Source organism: Varanus komodoensis, unplaced genomic scaffold, assembly GCF_004798865.1.
Source record: "Varanus komodoensis strain SLA01 unplaced genomic scaffold, ASM479886v1 scaffold1, whole genome shotgun sequence".
Classification (NCBI taxonomy): domain Eukaryota; kingdom Metazoa; phylum Chordata; class Lepidosauria; order Squamata; family Varanidae; genus Varanus; species Varanus komodoensis.
Window position 1 is genome coordinate 77,993,323 of NW_025335268.1, and position 20,015 is coordinate 78,013,337.

General features: G+C 38.7%; 1 protein-coding gene across 4 annotated transcripts in view; it reads left to right on the forward strand.

Moving 5' to 3' along the window:
* GPM6B (glycoprotein M6B) overlaps nucleotides 1-20,015 on the forward strand; it is a 99,623-nt gene that overhangs the window by 58,883 nt on the left and 20,725 nt on the right. Inside the window, exons 1-2 of one of the 4 annotated variants that reach the window (XM_044430756.1) lie at nucleotides 8,742-9,107; nucleotides 16,115-16,234. The exons of 1 other annotated variant lie outside the window; for it this stretch is intronic. In XM_044430756.1, coding sequence (XP_044286691.1) covers nucleotides 9,059-9,107; nucleotides 16,115-16,234 — 169 coding nt within the window. In that variant the 5' untranslated portion in view covers nucleotides 8,742-9,058. Of the gene's footprint in view, nucleotides 1-8,741; nucleotides 9,108-16,114; nucleotides 16,235-20,015 lie in introns of those variants that run through there. 2 more of the 4 variants (XM_044430782.1, XM_044430765.1) reach the window with 2 other exon arrangements.

A 20,015-nucleotide genomic window follows, 5' to 3' on the forward strand; every position in this document is an offset into this window, starting at 1 on the left:
TTTTTTTCAAGTAGATGCGAGAACATCTTTCTTAAAGGTGGTTGGATATTCTAAAAATTCCATCTGGGAAAGGGCTGAATTCAGTTTCAGAAAAGCTCTCAAAGGCTGCATTCTAGTTCCAAATGAGTTTGAATGCTGTAGAACTGGGTCTAGAACACCAAACAATACAAGCATCTCTTAGCGTAAAGTTCTTACTGCCAGCAACTATACTTAAGAAAGTCATTTCAGTCTTCTGGAACATGGGAAAACCACGCAAAAGCTGGGAAACTACCACATTATTGGTGGTCAAGAGAAAGGAGGTGAGGCCATCTGAGAAACTCCAGAAGACCAGATTAGGCTTCTAAGAAAATCCTGGAGGCCTGAAGTGCTGCATTCTTCTTATAGAATAAAACTTTCTGAGAAACAGCATCGTCTAGCTTCTCTGCCTACTCTGGGAACATGCTCACTGGTTTATTATAGTAGGTTTGATATTGTCTGTCATGGAGTAAATAAACTAATTGACAGATTTCCAGATGGCACCCAAAACATGCGTTTTGTGAGCGAGGGCAGCCCTACTACTGGGCAGGTTGAGGTTTTTTCACTTCACATTATCACTTCTAAAAGACTTCACTTCAACAGAGCTTTGGATGCCATCATCTTCCCTTCCTAGAATTACTGGAAGGAAAATTTTGCCATAGTCGTTGCTGACGTGCAGGTAGAAGGGCAAAAAGTAGGAAAGAGTGAGGAGGAGATAAGAGCTTCCTGCCTCTCCCAAGAGGTCCAAATCACTATGCAGGCCCCAATCAATCTGGTATTTGTTTCACAGTGATTCTCTAAACATTAAGCAAACCCTGGAACAGGAGGGTGAATTGCCCTATTATTCATAAAAATAAAGAAATGCAGGAAAAACGTGGAAATTTTCCATACATGGCATGTGTGTATGTCTGAAAAGGCTCCAAGGAGACCAAGGTGTCCTTCCTCACAGGAAATTTTTTCTGCTGAAGTTCTGATAAATCTACCCTGTAGGGAGAAGCTGTCTGCAGGAGAGCCTAAACTTTCTTTTTCCAGTTGGGAAATATTGAAGATAATGAATTCTAGTTTGTCATATGTGTATTATAGTTAAGGAAAATCCAGAAATGAAGCATTAAAGCAAGGTGTTTCTGAACTATCTTTCTGTACAGTGCATCTTATGAAAATATTTGGTTTTTCAGGGTCTTGTGCTTAAGGCTTCTTGTAAATGAAAAATGCTTTCCTTCTCTACAAATATAAAATTGAAGGAGACAAGATGATTCCGTTCCCCTCTCTCAATCAGAACTGATATCTTCATTTCAACTTTGGGTTACTTTTTCATAGCAAGCAGAGTTCAGCTTCCCATTTCAAACAACACTTATCTAGCTGTTAATATTCCAAGTAAGGTGAATTGTGTATATAATAATTCATGCAATCAGAATGTTTTTCTTTCTTAATTTCTCCCTTTTGTTTCCTTCCTAGTTATTTGAACTCTTCTGTCTCTTTCCAAATGTATCAGTTTTAGTTCTCACCCTATTTGTTGCTTTTTGGTTAAGCCTTAACTGTGCCTGCCCAGCTTTTTGCATGGGGAAAAAGCCAGCATACCACCACTAGGAAGCAACTTCTTTAAGTACTGAAATGAATTATTTAGACTCTCCTAGTCATTTAAATGCTGAAATCATGAATGGGCTCCAGAACCTTGGAATACAAGGCTGAATGAAATAAAGATGTGTTAGCAGCAATGATGAGGTTCAGAAATCAGTGTAGGTATAATCATCTTTCTTGAGGTTTTTAACACCCAATGTTTATCATTCTGCTGTTTTCTAGTAATAAAATGTTCAATTCAAACATGTGTTCCTTTCTTTAAAAAGAAAAAAAAAGAAAAGAAAAAAGAGTTGGAAATAGGCAGACAATTAAACTTCAAACACTGCTGCTTTAAAAAGTCTTGCTGCTTTTTGTTTAGTCTTTCAAAATGCAGCAGCTTAATGCCTCCATTGTATGGAAGGGAAATATGCTAATTTGAAGCACATTTCCCATCAGAATCCCTTTCAGTCATGTCATAGCTGAGATATGAATGATGATAAAAGGCGAAAGAATGGGGAGGCCTGTATTATGAGAGCACTGCTGTTCTGTTATTATGCATTGAGAAGGGGGATGAATAGAGCTGAACAGTTCAGTCACCCATGAAGACCCATGGCCTCTTGGCTGCTCGGGATGAGTGGGTTCTCATGGACTAATCTGTTCTTCCTTCCCGACTAGCTCTTCTGGAAAACTTTTCTTCTCAGACACCGTATTGGGGGCCTGCTCTGCACACCTCCCTAAAATTGTGCAGGACATGTGCAATTAACTTGTAAGGTTTATGAGGGGGTAAAGTCAGAAACAGGAGACCGAATCTGGGTTAGTAGCTTATTGGCCTAAGGCTTGGCTAATGAATAAAAAGGTTTGATCAAGTGTTTGTATCCACTAAGAAGCTTAATACAGAGCTGCCTAGGGGATTCTGGGAGCTGTAGTCCAATACTGCTAGAGAGCAGAAGAGGGCTGATACATGTGGGCACCCGTATGTGCACATGCATGCATTCACTGTCCTAGAGCATTCTCCTGAGATGTCCTATGTATATGGACATCTGTGTTTGCAGTGAAACATTGCTGTAGACATGCCTTGTCTCCTTAAGTATACTTCTTCCCTTTACCTCTCAAGAAATGTGTGTGTTAAGAGAATTTGGGGCCATACCAAGAACTGATGTGCTGACATCTAGGGTTAGCATCAGCGTTGTATTTCTTTTTAAGAGAAAAGGATTGGTTTAGGATGAAAAGTTTTGTGATGCTTGAATATAGTTGGTGCACCAGAGAAAAACTGACCTACTTCTGCTGGACTTTTGTGCTTACTCCTGGCAGTACGTGCTTTTTAAAGGCAGCATCAAAGAAAGAGCAGGTCAGGATCAGATCAAACTTCCTGTGCAAGTAATGGGGGAGGAAGAAGTATGCATGTCTGTCATAGGTTCACACTATAGTAATGACCCAGTGGGATAAATCCACACTATCTGAATGCACAGGAGTCTCCAGCTCGAGAAAAGAGCAGGAAGGGAAAGTGTCATGAAGACCAATACGGCACTTCTCCACCACTGTCTGTATTGTTTGCAACCATTCTGTGGGTTTGTGTTGTCATACTCTTAGTTTCCTTGTCCATTTGGAATCAGGTTGCAGGACTGACTCTAAACTTAGTTGGACTTAGATCTTAGTAAAATATATGGGACCTGTTAATATTATTAATGGAATCTATGTTCAGCTAACTTAATCTGGACCAACCCTTCTGTCATGGTTCAGACTCATTGAATGTAAAAAGCATTAAGAAATTTACTATCAGATTCCCATAATGCAACTCTGAGGAGTTAGAAGTTTGCGATCCTCAAACTGATCTCTGGGCAGCTGATAAAATTTACTTAAAAGGACTCCAGATGGAGAAAGAAAATGGCATTATCAATTATCAATGAATTTCTCACTGGCAAGGTGAGGTGTATATGCACCAGGCACTGAAACAGTTTTGAATGGATGAATTTTGTGTGACAGGCTGCATTTAAGTGGCCAGAAGGGAATAAAACAGTTATAATTTTGTCATTGCTTTTAATGAAAGGTCAACTGCAGTTAAAATACACACACAGATAATGTGTTGACCAAATGTGAATGCACTTCCTCCCCCCTCCTGAGACACTTTTGGACTCGCATTGAGTCTCCCAAGGGAAGGATTGACAACCTGTGAGTGGGACAGACAAAATTTTAGGAATAAATACTGTCCGTAGTCGTCCTCTGGCAGTGCAATTTACTTGACAGCCAATCTAGAGATGCAAAATCAAGGCTGCTACTCTTCTCAGCTCACCCTACAGGGCTTTTGTGTTCAGGTCCATTGTGCATATGAGACCCCCCTGTTCCTAGATTTGACAGTGCTCAGGCAAAATGTAACCTGGCCTCCATATGGGCATTACTTTGTGTCCCTCCCTTCAAGATGCACTAGAAAACATTTTGTTTAAAAATAGATTGTAAAAAATCACTTGGAGCAGCAAAAGGCCTGCTTTTAATCTACATGGTACCATGGTGAAGTGAGTGAAGGAGAGCTATCAGTCTCTAGTAGACATTGGCCCTGAACCACATTCTCAAGGGCATTTTGAAATACAAAAAGGACCATTACTTTTATGTAGGCATTAAATTCTATCAGAGGCACTACCTGAACTAAGGTTTCTTCTGTAGGTTGTGGAAAGACAAGAGAATGGAAACTTGAAAAAATAGCCTTGCTTGAAGTCATTTGACACACAGACATAGAAGATGGACTAATATGAAACTCAGTGGCAAATCTGTGCCTGCGCAGAATGCAGTGATAAATTGGAAGCACGTCATCCACTATTGTAGTAAAGAATTTCTGAAGAATAATTAAAGGGAGGGAAGAGCAACCAGAAAAATGTGTGCTCTGCTTCAACAGATGGCAAATAGCTCTGCTTACCATTTTTGCATGATAACCAAGCCATATTTTTTAAAAAGTGGAACATCAAGTAAAAATGGCTGAAAGAGGGACTTCTCAACTCAAATTCTGCTAGATTGGGGATTTTTCTTTTCTGTAAATTAGAAATAAAAAGTATGCAACCTCGAAAAGCCAAATCCTGCTAGAGCTCTAGAAGCTCTGTAAATTGTGTTATGAATTATACAACTGGCATATGATATAATAAAATAAAATTTGACTTGTATGATACGCACTTCAGTATTGGCAGCGTTTGCTGAGACAATACAAAACTACCTGTGTTCAGTGTGGTGAAAGGTTTGCATATACTAACGATCCAGGGTTCCTGGCATGCTGTGAACATTTGGTGGGCTGTGCCACTCTTAGACCTTGGGTTAGTCTCGCTCTCTCATACCTGTGCTCATTCCCCGCACCCTCCAACTGATAGCACAGGATTATTGTGAGGATAAGCGATGGAATTATTGTGTACAGTATATTGCGTACCATCCTGAATATCAGAGGAAGTATCAGAGTTATAAAATGTGTCTGTCAGGTGCCTCCTCCTTCACTTTTGGTAGACAGGCTGTCTGTTGTCGTTCCAATCAGTTAGCTGTTATGTGTAAATTATGGTCGCACAAGCCTGGCCTCAGGGTACAGACTAGAAACATATACAAACAAAAGAGTCAAAGGATCAGAGCCCAAATAGCTTAATGCTATACCTCTACACTTACAGTATCATAAATGAAAACTGACATGAAATTAGTCCGGAGGATCAAGCTGGATGGGCTACCAAGCCCTGCTTTAAGGGCTGGTCCTTCCACATGGTGGCAGCCCTTGTGGCCAGTCACTTAGAATGCTGCACTGAGCTTCCCTTTGTTTGACCTCTCACTCTTGGATCCCTGAGTCCCTCCACCCCTTTCTCCCCTCTACAGTCCTACAGTTTCAAAGGGTCGCCTTGATTATCACAACTATTCTCACTCATGTTTCATTCCTGTGGCCTGAATTCCTTGGTAGCTTCCCCTCCTTCCAGTCTGAATCAGGATCAGATCCAGTCTGCACAGAGATGCTGTGCCCAGTCCCAACAGTGGTAGAACTGTCTTTCCAAAGATGCTGAACCACTGATCTCATTTTGAGAAGTGGTGTTACATTTTTTATATGAGTGAGTGAGTGAATCAGTACTCTAGACGTGTTCCACTTCTCCCTCCTATCATCACACATTGGTTTATTCTGCCAAGGAAGGAAGGAAGGAAGGAAGGAAGGAAGGAAGGAAGGAAGAGGGTAGGGCAACTCTCACCAATGTTGAAATGTGTACTTTAAGGGTGAAATCCTATACATGTGGGACTTTCCAGTCTAAACATTTCCCAAGGCAGGTTGACTAGGGAATGCTGGGAGTTGTGTAACAGTTTGCAGTCTGAATTTGCATAGGATCGTTACCTGAAAAGACTTAGGCACAGGTGCTCAGTAGCAGGACTGGCCCTGCCATTAGGCAAAGTGAGGCAATCCTTTCAGGTGACAGTTGCTGGCGGTGGTGTTGGGACAGAGCCGTGTCCCAGGCAGCCTGTGCTCCTTCGGGAGCAGAAGTGGGTGCTGCAGTATTGCTGGGACCAAAGAATTCAACTGCCAGGCCAGTCACCTGTTGTGCATGCACCGGGAGAACTACCATCTTGTCCTTGTCTCTGGGCAAATGTCTTGGTTTGGCTCTGATCAGGCCTACTAATCAGGCTTCTCACAGAGAGAGGTAAGGTTTTGCAGTTTTGAAGCAATGCTGCTCTGTTGACTTGCTTTTTCCAAAGTTATGGGGACTGGCTAGCAGACAAAATAAATATTTTGCTCCCGGTTGATGGCAGGATTCATAAAGTTGACTTATTTGCATACACATTTTCCTGTAACATTGCCCTGTAATACGTTTCAAATACCTTGATTTTTAGAAGATGTTAAAATGTGTTGCTTCTCTTTTGTGCTTGGCTTTCTCTTAAGGCCCTAGCATGTCCTGTATTCGCCACATTTCTTCTAAGTTTTGTGTCACTTCGTTTCGCTTTGGGACTTTTCTACACAAGTTATCAGTTGCTGCATGTTGTCTGTTTCACCACAGCACTGACATTCAGTTTCTAGACATTCCTAACCTATAGGTGGAACTGTACTATAGTGGAATAACTCTAACACATGAGAAGAAATAGCACCATTTACCCATTTGAATATAATAATCCCCATTTCCCCATCCTGTAAAAAAGGTTCTTCAAAAAAAGAAGTGAATCTGGAGCATTATGCTTGCATCTAAAGAGCCCACAAATGACCATGTTGCGATCATGTGCTATAAATGCCTTGTATGCTGTATTTATTGTTTATTTATTAAATTGTAAGCCGTCCAGAGACAATTGGTATAGGATGGGATAAAAATATCCTAAATAAATAAAAGCCCTTGGAGTAGTTTGGATATGGTGCATCACTGACCAGTCTCCCTGCTACAAGCTAGCCCTGTGAGCATTGGGCTTGAAGAAAAGAAAGGATAAGGAATCTTTGTGGAGGTGAAGGGTGGGAAAAACATACAGATCTAGTGATGCATCATACAAGGTTGCTATGGATGCTTTGTGGCTGGAAGGAAGCTACTGCTTATATCTCAGCATTAAAATCTTTGTACTTGTCAGATGAAGCAGTGGAAATGTATTTTTAAATGAAGTTGTATTTTAGAAATTAAAAGAAATCTAGCTTTCTTAGAGGTGTTTCTCACAGAAAAGACATATGATGCTGTTCAGGTAATGGGACACTTCACTTTGCATACAGCTCCATGTATTCAACCTCTTGAATACATGGTTGGAGATCTGCATTAGAGAATGCAGAGAGTGTAGTTTCGCAGAAATTACATTCTGATACTGAAATGGTAAGTGTAGTTAGGTATTCCAAAATAGGGCTGGGCAGATGAGTTTTACAATAAAGGAAAAATCCATGTGGTTGTGGAAAGTTTCACCCTGCTTCACACCCAGTAGGTAGAGGACATTCTGGGGGAGACAGGTGAGAAACTTCTGTGGATGAAAAGTTGCTTTGCGGTTCAAAAGCGTTCCTTTTGCGAACTGAAGTGCAGCTCTCCCATTAAGCTAATTGGGTTTGTATTTCACCTGAGATTTTCGCTTCATCAGTGAGACCCTTACTGCCTAGCTTGCTTTGCTGGGAGAGGAAATAGGAAAGGGAAAAGCATGTGGTATAGTGCTGATGGATCTCGGTCATTTCATAATGCAACTGGAAGAGATGCAGAAAACAGTCCCCAGATATGGAACCCTAGCATAGGAGGAGCTCACCAATGGGCATGCTCTCCACATGAAGAGGACTTACGTTTTTGGGAATATGTTCAAATGCCCCCCTTCAGATAAACACTTACTTTGGTTTTCCATCAACTTGAGAATGCAGTTCTTTTAGGAGCTAAACATCTGCCTTGGACGTTCATTCCCAGGTTTCCATTGCAGAATACCAACCAAATAAAAAACTGACCAAAAAAGATGTTTGGATTGCAAAAAAATCTTCCAGTATCTATTGCATGGGATAATGATGCACTGTATGTTTGGATAAATCTGTTTTGAAAGGACACATCTACGGAGAACTTTAAGTGAGTGTTACCTTTCGAAAAACTGAGCATTAAAAAAAAAAACACATCTTGCATGCTGATTACAGCATGTCATTTACTGAGATCATCCATTAGTCTTTTGCAGCTTACATTTAAGTAAGAATGCTATTGTGTATTGTGCGACTGATGGGTTGGACTAACTTTTGGAACTATACTGTGAGATCTGAGAAATCACACAGTCTCACCTGCACATCTTTATCCACCTATCTGAATTTCTGTTCTAATGTCCAGCTGCCCTCAAAATATAAAAAGCTGTGATCATTGGCACTAGTATATTTATTCTGTGGGCATACATGCTCAAAATTTGCATTGCAACTATCCATCCTTCAGGCCAAAAGCTAAAGTGCAGGAAATGGGCACAAGCTGTTGTTCTGTATAAGAATGGGGGCAGGGCATATGGAATAAATCAAAATTCAAGCACAATAATAGGATCTCACGGGAGAGCGAACCTTGTTGTTTGATGACACGGACTTAGAGATGGCATATGAAGAGGGGCTCGAGTCACCGCTGAGTCATGCAACAGGAGGGGGCCTCTTTCACTCCTTCAGATGCTGCCCCTTTTCTGATGTCACACATCTCCCCTTCACCGGAGAATTGATTTAACGTTCATAGGGAGAAAAGAAAAGTGAAAAGCATGGGAGAGACATGGGAGGCTAGCTGATTCTCCAGGTTCCCACTGCAAATACACAGGGAGATGGGAGACAACTGAGCACAGCCCTGCAGTTTTATAACTGAAGAGGACTCTGACGTATGGCTGAGTGTTTCCTGGCAAAGAACCTTATGGACCAGTAGGCAAATCAAAACTGAAGCTGATTTTGGAAAAAGAGTGAAATCTACTGTAGTGAGGAGCTGAGCCACTCAATCACTGCAGCGGTAAATAAGAGACAGAAGGGAAGGAAGAAAGAAAAGAGAGTCTTTGCTGGGGGCGGGGAGCGAAAGCATTTTTGGTGGATGGTATAAAGCCAGCCATGGAAACTGCAGCAGAGGAAAATACAGAACAAAGCCAAGAGAAAAAAGGTACCCAGAGGACCAAACAATAAACTGTTTAAATCTTTTTAAGAACCTTCAGTGAAAGATTTAGGCTGTGTTTGTCACTCTCTTTAGAGCAGTGCTTAAATGATAATTATTCCATCGTCTAGCTCTCAGTGGTTTATATTTTTCTGTGACAGCAGATTAACCAAGCAGGCATCTATCCCTTCATCTCTATGTTGGCATTTTCAATCATCTCTAACTCCATGAGAAAGCCATACTGTGTGTTTAGGCATTTACAAAAAATAACCCTTTGTGTATATATGCATGCCTTTTTTGTACATTTTGTGTTTTAAGAAGGGGGTTTTGCAATCTGGTATGATGGTAACATTGAAGCTTTCTATTAATGTAGAATTACTACATCTAATTCTTTTTCACCTTTTACTGTCTTGGCACCTATATCTTGCATTTGTGTAATCACTTTAGTATAATGAAGGAGAATAGAGCAGTAATATGGAAAAATATGGATAATGGGCATCACAGTGCTTGGGAAGAGGTGCTTCAAAACCCAGATTTACCAATCAGAAAATGGCTGTGTAGCAAGATAGAGAATTTGGGTGATGCTGGCAATTTGCTGTTCTAAAAAATGAATGCTTCATATGCTAAATTTACAAAGTTAATAACTTGTATTGTCGCAATTGATTACTCTCTTTTCTAGGAAGCTAGGGAAAATTGCAGCTATTTATTGCTGTTGAGTTAAGCTGTTGAGTTAAAAGGGAATGCACATACATTACGGGAGAGAGGACTGTATTCAGCATTGATAATTTCTTCTGTACAAATCAGTGGAGGACCTGTTGTGCCTATTATGTGTTACTGGTGGCATTTTAGCATTTCATGCCAACCCTCCTGAACTGATAATTACTATCTCTAAGTTACTGGTTTAGAATGACTACAAATGAATCTGTTAATTAAATGTGCAGTGAAAATGTTGGGATCCATATTCTACAAATTAACTGTGTTGCTCACTGGATATAAGAAGAGCTTCAGTTTCAGTAAAGTGCAATTTGGCAAGCAGTTAGACCATGATATAAAATAATACCCTAGAGATTCTACATAAAACATGACTGTGCTAAGAGATTAAATTACGCAAAGCGACAACTACACCACGGCAGTGACTATCCTAATTGAAGATTTTTTAAAACATAAAGCTAAGTTGCAGGTGCTTTGTATAAAAAGTTTTCAAAGCCTGTACAGCTTTTAAAGAAGGCTTCATAAACAAAGATCTTTTGAATGTTAAAATACATTGAACATTGCTGCTTAAGTGAGCTAAATAATATACTATGTACTTTTTAGACTGGAACAAGTATACTTAGAAATTGATTTCCTTTGTGTAAGTGAAATGTCCACATGGATGGGTTTAGGACTGGAGTCTCAGGCATATGGTCATTATTTTCTCCACCATCCCACCCGTGCAAAGAAGTTTAGTAAGATAGATCTGAAGCACTGTTAATGTTTTTTTTTTTTTTTTAACAGTAAGTCTTTATGCCATGTTGAATTTTATCCCCCTGAAACTTGGGGGGAAGGGGGGTTCTTATTTAGTCTTCTTGGGCTCATTGAGATCCTTTCATAGACTTTGGGAAGATGGTGCATTTCATAGCAACTATGGAGTGTGTCTCTTTTAACAGATCATCCAGGCTTCGGGAGTTGCTCTAAATTTTACCTCTGATTGCATGATGATACCCTAACTTGTTAACTTTACAGAGTTATTTGGATATATTTCATATATGGTTTTCTAGGATTTAACTCACATGTAAGTTTTTAAAAGCAAGCAATAGCAGTCCTTGTACTTTGTATTCTTAATTTGCCTCTTTGAGAATTACAGTATTCCGCAGATAAACAAATATGAAATACTTTCCCCCAAATAGAAAGCAGACATGACTCTGACAGCTTATGTTTTACATAATAATTTTAAAAAACTTACTTTCATTTACATGCTTCAATTAAATACCCACTATAATGTCTTATTGAACTTCATGAGATATAATGTCCAATTCAGGCTTTAAATCTTATAGCAGAACTTAGGGACATATAATTTCTCTAGATTTCCCCCTAAACTTTGTTTATAGCATTTTACACCCAGAAATATTTATGGAATTGCTGTGTGTTCCTTGTACTATTTGTTATACACAAGAGATACAACTATTTTAGTGTAAATATAATGCACATGTAAATAAATGAAGTAACCCCTTTCAAACTGGAGAATCTGCATCTGAATTGTAAACTTCAAAAAGTAATGCAAATTCCAAGCACTGTGTGTTAAAAAAAATAGACACAGATACATGTTGAAAACCTGTCCAGGCAGTGGAATCATTTTTATGGTTTTTATTGATCAGTTTTACAACAGTGAACCTGCTGTTGCTATGTGTTTGAAGATCCACATGTTCACATGTTTGCTACCAGTAATTGTGTACATTTTAAATATGATCTTCTATGCCAATAAAATATTCACCCACTTTGGGTGAAATTCTATTCTGTCTACATCAGCCTTCTTTGAACTGGTGGCCTTGCTGGCTGGGAATGATGGGAGTTGTTGACTAATACATATGGAAAGAACCAGATAGTAGAAGGCTGATATACAGCTGTGGGAGTTTTGCTATTGGTTTAAATATCAAGTGGATTGTACCTAGAGTTCCCTTTTTTCAAGCAGTCAAGGAAGCCATAACAATTTTAACCAAACCCAAAAGCAGTAACTGTTATGTAAAGCAATCTGTAGTCTTAAACAGAGAAATATCGATTGAATGGCTTGGAGCAAGAACAAGTTAGTCTTAGCCAATGAAGTCAACATGAAATGTTAGGCATGATAAACTTAAGAGCATTTAATTTTGGGGGGATCTAACTGTGTCCAACATGTCCTGCATGAAACCCAGGGCTTGTTTCACCTCCCCACAGAATGTGAAATGGTAAGATGCAGAAAAGTGTCTAATGTTTCAATCCAGTGTATTATGAAGGTATATGAATTTGAGAACATAGAAATTAGCTTTTGGTGAATGTGTAATTAAAGTATATGTTTTTAATGAAATGTACCATAATTGTACTAATTTTAACTCTAGCTCTGTATGAAAAGATTAAAAGCCCTTCCTTTAGGTTAAAAATGCACAATTGTTTGCTTTGCAGTACCCTTAAGCATTCTGTGTCTTTTGAGATAAGCCATTATGGCCTTTACCATTATTTTAATTGGGAAACTGAATGACACTCATGTTAACGGATTGCTTTATTCTAAAATATCAGGAATTCTTATCAGAGGACTAGCCCATGAATACTGTCTGTGTAGTTGTTGAGCAGATATTTTACAGAGCTGCAAGACAGATTGAATGCGTTTAAAGCTGAAGATTTATAAATTATTGTAAATGACAGGATTTATCTTGCGGGCATTAAATTAAATCAAAAACTGAGGATGGGGTAGGAGGACTTACTGAGATGGAATAAATGGGTAAAATGAATGCCATTTTACATCAGCAGAAGAGAAAATACATCCTGATATATATTAACAGAGACAAGATGTCTGTATTTAATTTAAAAAAATACTTAGTAACACACAGCTGAAAAATATCACAACAATTAATTGTGCATGTTTGAAGCAAACAGGCCATCAGGATATTTTAGATTTTTTTAAAACTCCAGAAAATGCTTCATAATACATTCATTCCATAAAGCAAATCAGTTTTTAGACTATTTGCCTGGAAGTAAGCTGCAATGAACTTAATGGGACTTACTTTTGAATAAACATATGTAAGATTGTGCTGTAAGGAAATAAGAAGCATTTGAATATGTCCCTTAGTTAAATATACCTGAGAGACTTTGGATGAGGGTTTTGTGTGTGGGTGTGGGTGTACACAGGCATGCAGTTTGTGTGTTCAAATGCAGGGAACATGAATGAGGATTATATACATACATATATAGAGAAGTTTAAAGAAATTGCATCATCCGCTCTCTCTAAATGGTCTTTTAGAACAGGAAGATTACACCATGGATAGGCTTACAAGGAACATGCAGCCTTTTCAGTTTGCTTATTGGAAAAGAAATATGTCTTTGAAAACTGTATCTTGCTTCTTTTATCCCTTCCAGGCCCAAGTGGGCTTCAGTTAATATTTTAGAATGCCCTTAATGCTGTGGAAGTTTTGTATGAACTTCAGAATCTGCTGATTTTGGTCTAACAGTGGACTCAGGTTCTGGGGCACCGTTTGTGCTGATGGCACCTTCCTCCTCTCCCCTGACCTGCCTCCTGTTCATAAGACCCCCTTGTCTGATGTAGTTCCTAGTAATGATTTAAGGATGTTCCTGAGTGCTGACACTAAGAGCTTGATCATATGCCCGAAGGACACCGACCAGAGTAAAGCAAGGGAGCAAGAACACAGTTATTAAAAGGCTTTGTGTTGGTTAAAATAAATTTGTCTGAGATATCTACATTTTGCTAAAATTTTAGATGGGCCAAGTGCAGGGTAGGCAACCTGGAATCTTCTGGATATTCCTGACCACTGTTCTCATAAGACAACATCAACCATGATCAGGAATTATTGGAGTTATAGTCTGGAACATCTGGAAGGTTTTAGGTTGCATACCACTTGTCCATGCCCACTGCGAAAGTAATGCTCTGCTAAGCATATTATAGTCATTTGTTTCATGTAGGAAAAAGCTCCATTGTTCTGGGTATTTGTAGCAAAGGTTTCAAAATCTTGGAGGAACCCATAAGTTGCTTTCATAGTAGCCATTTTCTGTGGAATTGTCACCCCTTGTTCACTCAGTTCTTGAAGTCATCTAGATGTTCCATAAGAAGTCAAGAGATGTCAGTTCCATAAGAAGTCAAGAGAAGATGGCAGTTCCAGGAAAAAGGCTAGTGTGGAAGTAGATCACTGAAGTCCAGTGTTTTCCACATTCTGTTCACATGTGGATTTTCCCCCATGATTTGTGCTTGTAACTAAAGGTAATTGAAACTCTTAGCACCTTCCATGTGAATAGAAAAGGCATACTAAGGCTTTTGGGGGCTTCTGTTCCCTTGGAATAAACACTTCCTTTTTTTCAGTTTCAGCCTATGTGATTGCTTCTTGTGGATCCTAGCTGCTGATTTAATGAATAATTGATCCTTGACTATCTAGTCTGAGTTGCCCCAATGTCAATTTCTGTTCACTGAAACTAGGGGAATTCAGAGAGGATATTCAAAGGACAAGTTACGCTATATCTCCCTGGCTAGGAACAATATGAAGCGATACTACAGGGCTATCACTGAAATTAACTTTATCTGACCTTGCGAAGGAACCTGTGCTTATTTCTGAGTAGATGTTACAGAAGTATCTTAAACTTGAGGAAGGACACTGTCCTTTAGTGCTACATTGAAAGCAATATGGAACTTTCATTTTTATTTTGTTTACACTACTTTAAGGAAAAGAAATCTTTCTTACTTTGGAGTAAGGAAGGAATCTACTGTGAAAGAGCCATAATTGCAAGGATCAGAAATACATTGGATATCTCTGTAAACCAAATGTGCTAAAATTGCTATGTATGAGCAACCTCACGTACATTTTATTTGTTTTAGCTCATGCTCAGTCGCTGTGGCATCCATTGTGGTTCTGCAAACAGGGGACTGATTGTTCAGCAGTGGGAAATGAAGTAACAACTGAATAAGTTAGAAAGATACACTAGAAAGTAATTAACTCTGTAAGATAGAGCCTTTTTTTAAATGGAAAAATAACTCAATCCATGATGATAAAGACAGTTTGTTGTTTGGATTTCTGTCTATTGTTCTTAAGGTCTTACATCCTAGATCCCTTAGGTTTAGGGAAATCAAGGTTGGTGTTATGGGATTGGATGTAAAGTATTTCAACTCAATAGGTTGTCCATGGGCATTTCATGAAATTGTAATCATTGTAGCTCCAATTGAATTTAATTGAATTTTACTCTGGCTTACATTGGGGGAAAACTGAAGCAGTTTAGTTATTTCCTAATCAAACATAACTCAAGGTTGGTTTACAAAACTCCCAGAAAAGCCTGAATAAAATATTTGAACAATCACTGTGATTCACTGTCTTCCTTCATTTTGACTGTGATTTCCAGAGCTTTTACAAAATCAATGCACTTTAGATAGTTTTCCAGAAACTCCCTCTTTTCCTTTAAAGAATTTGTTGCATTCTCCTCAATACTGTTTACTGTTCTAGACAAACATTCAATGCACTTCAAGGAATAATCCTTTGTAACAGTCTTGGCAATTCATAAATCAGGCAAGGATGCAAAAGTATTGTTACTAAAATGATAACATTTACCAATAATATGCTCACAGTATTCTGGGACAGTTTAGATTAGATGTTCATTCCCCATAGAACCCAAAGTGCTACATGAGATTAGATGGGGATTTGCTAAAGATAATGGGTAAAATTGATGCTGTTCAACATGTAAAACGGTGGACTAGCAATACAACATGCTCAAAAGGATGCTATTGTAACCTGGAATGGCACCTTGTCTTATCTCCTTGTTTCCCCAAGGTATGAAATGTGTAATACTCCACTGATTGTTCTCTATGCTCTGATTTTACTTTGTAAATCTGAAAATAACCATCCTGCTCAGTTAGATTTGGTGAAAAGTTAAAAATACTAAACAGGGTTTCTCACAGATTATATTACTCTTCCTATCCTATGCTATAGAAGGATGTATTGCCAGTAAAGTAATGGTGGATGTATAAGGGTAGAAATGCAATGCAACAAATAAAAAAGCTATTCTAGAGTTTGGTTACTGTTGAGGATGGAAACATTTTAAAACATGAATTTATATATGTTTTCAAGAATCTGACACATCTTATATGTTTTACTAGTATCTGTAGATCTGATGCTAGTTAATTTTTCCTCATCTAATTGATATATGGGTATGACTACATAGATTTCTGTATTCCTGCTCCTTTTCCTGTTTTTTTTTTGTTTGTTTTGATATTAAAACTGAATTAAATGAAAGTATAAAGTAAAACTGAACTTTGCTGGAGACACTGACTTTTTACCACCTAAAATTGGCAGTGATCACCAGACCAGAAATGGAAATTGGCAGGTACCAATGGATGTACAGGAGTTCAAGGCCACACCAGTACCATCATGTGCCAGCATTGAGAGGCAATGTTAGTCCTTTGGGGATTCAAGGTAAATAAAAGGATGGGGTCTAATATCTCTATGGAGAGTTTAAATACAATAGCACACTAGCTGTAGCAATATGTTTCTAAATATGTGTTGATGTGTCTAAATTGTGTTAGTGGCTGATTTTCATGTGTGGCAGATTTTAGTTTATCTCTATCAAAACGTTTGAATGGAATGTCCTCAGTACAGGACAGCCTACAGTTACTTGCCCAGAAAACAACAGACCATGGAAATCTTCCAGAAAATATTTCCGGAACAGGTTCATCTCTTTGGTTATCACTTCCTAAGAGGACTTTGGATTTTAGTTGCCTGCTGTCTGCTGTTTGAACTTTCCCATTTCTCACTTCTTTGTGCTCGCTCTCTCTCTCTCTCTCTCTCTCTCTCTCTCTCTCTCTCTCTCTCTCTCTGTGTGTGTGTGTGTGTGTGTGAGAGAGAGAGAGAGAGAGAGAGAGATCTATTAGCGATAGTGTTTAAAATATTCAGTAGTTTAGAGTGTCCTAAATATATATTTAAGTAGGAAATAACTCTTCTCCTTGTTAAGCAAGAGATTGTCTATATTTAATTTACATATAAACTTGGTTGATGATATATAGTCTTTCAGTTTAAGCAACTAATAAGAAAGTATGATGGTTAAGAAGAATAACTTGTAAGTAATTTGTCTTGGTCCAAGTGAGATAAAGTGAGACAATACAGCAAAGGAAGTCAGTGTAGCAAAGACCTTCAACCAAGTTCTATTGTTCGTAGACTTTCTGATCTATGAACAGATTAAAATCTGCAAGAACCTCTTGTTTAATTGGATGAACAGTTTAATAGATATATTTACTCATGCATGAAAAAATAATTAGGAAGAAATAATGTTGTTCCATGTCTTGTTCCTTCTTTCAGTCATAAAAACTAGACAGCCCAGATTTTCAAAACGCAGAAAATAATCTTATCATGGGAACTTCTTTGTCTAGTATTGGTTAATGTTGGCTGGTAAATTTCATATGGGCATTGGATCCTTACACCAAAAGAATAAACACTGACATAGATAGGCACTTCCTGAGCTGGATTATTTTACCCAGTGGCAAAGATCTCTCCAGAAGGAACCAAAAAGGATAGCCTAAGGCGGATCAGGATCAGATCAGATCAGATCAGGATCTTCACTTCATATTGGTGGGAGGTTGTACTCTGAAGAAGGGCTGTTTCTCATAGAGGAGCTGCATGAATGACGGGTAACGACTAACTTGGATCCCTTGGCTTGACCCACTTTGCTTCCTAGGGATCGCTGATACTGTTGGGTAGTCACAAATAACCCATTTTCCTTGCCCTACTTTTATTCCTGATTTGTTCTCCAGCTGGGAGGAACTCCGCCTATATCAAGACATCTAGGATTCTTCTTGTACCCTTTCTCATGCCCATAATAGGGAGTCTTTTCCTGTCTCTATCCCTCTTCCTCTTGCCACACAAGTTGAATAAACAGGGTAGACTATTGACCACACTTGGAAAATATAAAGTTTGTTCAGTTTATTTCATTAACACCTGCTATAGGTAGACTTTAAGAAGCTTCTTTGTATTGCCTTGCGGATACAAGGGCAGTAAGCACTACTGTACTAACCATTACAGATGTGGATAGCTCAGGAATGGTTTTAGACATATTATTTTTATTGCAATGTGTTTTCACAGTCATCAAGACTCTTAACTTTGTTTGTAAAGGTTCCATTTATTTTTTCTTCTGGACTTAACGTTTAGTATTTCTTGTAACTCTTGTAGTGGGACAGGGGGACAGGGGATGATTGAAAAATTCTAGTAATGTGATTATGTGTGGATAATTTGTCACAGAATGCACGCTACTGTGAACTTGGGTGAGAGAGGTGGAGTATCCGTAACATTTACTAGGAAGATTGGAGGTAGTGAGATGGCCTTGTCAACCAACAGTAAGGACTTTTGTTTGTGTGTTTAAAATGCTTGGGTATATTCATCTATGGGAATGATATAGATACGTTGTTTTCTTTTCTAATGAGGTGATATTTTAAAACATCATGAATAAGCTGAAATAAATTTAGCATTAGTGAAAGTAGCTAACCTACCCCTTGTGTAGTTAAAATCTAGAAATTTTGGAACACTGTACACTACTTTGGATTATAGTACATTTTACAGCACTTAAAGCCTGGGGTGCCCTCCAAGACTTTAGCACTTCAGAGAAGCAACCTGAAAAGAAGTCTCTGCAAAATGGACAAGGTTGCTCTTTAGAAGTAACTATAAAAATGTGTTTTTTACTCCATTCAGACAGAAAATCCATTTACTTGGACAGAATGAGCTTACCTGAACTATAATATGATCAGACCATGATGAATTGGGTAATCAGTTGAGCCAAGGAGCTCATTGAAAATGAGGTGACAGGGTCATGTGGCCTTTTGGTGTGCAATTTCTTAGCTAGGCTCAACATTAACATTGCATGCACCAGCTAAGAAATGTAGGGGAGCAGAGACCAAGAGGTGCCTTTGCTGGGCTTTGGTGCTGTATATATAGTTACAGGTGCCCTGAGCTACACTGTTGGGTGGGTTCTTTGTGTCTTGAACCCTCCCCACTCCATGTAGTTGTGCAACCTGAAATAGTGTTGTTATGACGTATCCGTCATCTTATGTCAGGTCTCTCTTTGGTGGGAAGAGGTTCCAAAAGAAGTGGGTTTTCTCCCTGTGAAAATTAGTATTTTTGAAGGACTTGGTGAGTACCTGAATAAAAGTCAGGTTTTCATTCTTTCTCTCAGATATCATTACTTGGTAACGCAGGCCTTATTTAAAAGAAATGCTCTGTGTACTTAAAGTAGCCATCCATGCTGGGTCCCTTACAGCTTGGGCTTGCACCAGTCCTTTTGCCCTGCATGGTAATGCTTAGACATGCATTATTTACATGGATGTGAGGCGCTCAGGCCTTACACAGATGGCTGGTGTGTGATCTGTGCATTGTACGGAAGCCCTCAGCTATAATGATAGGCCACAGGGGAGGAATTTGTGAGCCCACTGTTTCATTTAAATCTACCCCATGAATTTTTGTTTCTGGGCATGTGTCACACAAGACCTGAGGCATCTCAGACCTGTTCTGTTTTCTCCCTGCAGTAGAAGCACTCTATATGGACAGGGAAGAAGGATGACATGTATCACAGAAAATTAATCTACTGGCTTTAAGCAAGTAATTTAAGCTTAAGACTTTTCAGTTTACTCAGGTTGTCTACTATATCCTTCCAGTGCTGTGGCTTGACTTCTCTGCTCTTTATACACTTTTGCCTTCTCTGATGCTTGGCTCAAGAAGCAGTTGGGGAATATGGGATACTATGTCTTGGAGGGAAGTGAACTCTTTCTTGATTTCTTAGAAAAAAAGTATGATTATTATTAATTATTATTATTGGGGCATTTTTACCCCATCCTATACAAACATCTCAGGATGGCAATGCAGGGTGGTAACATATAAAATATGATATAAATATCCAATAAAACCAATATTAAAACCACAGTTAACTTAAATACAGGGAAAATGAAAGGGGTTTGTCCTTGCACCAAAATGAATAAAGCATCAACACCAGATGCACCTTACTGGGGAGCAGGTTCCAGAGCCTGCAGAGTAGTAGTAAGTAGTATATAAGAAATATTTAATTATTGAATATAATAAAAGTAGTGATATTTACTAAGCATTATAAAATGTACCTGCAGAGCACTAAATATCAGCATGGCAATGTTGATGATGATAACTGGAACCTCCTGACCAAATGGGGCATATAACAAATTATTCCAGCTTTTCCCATTTTGAA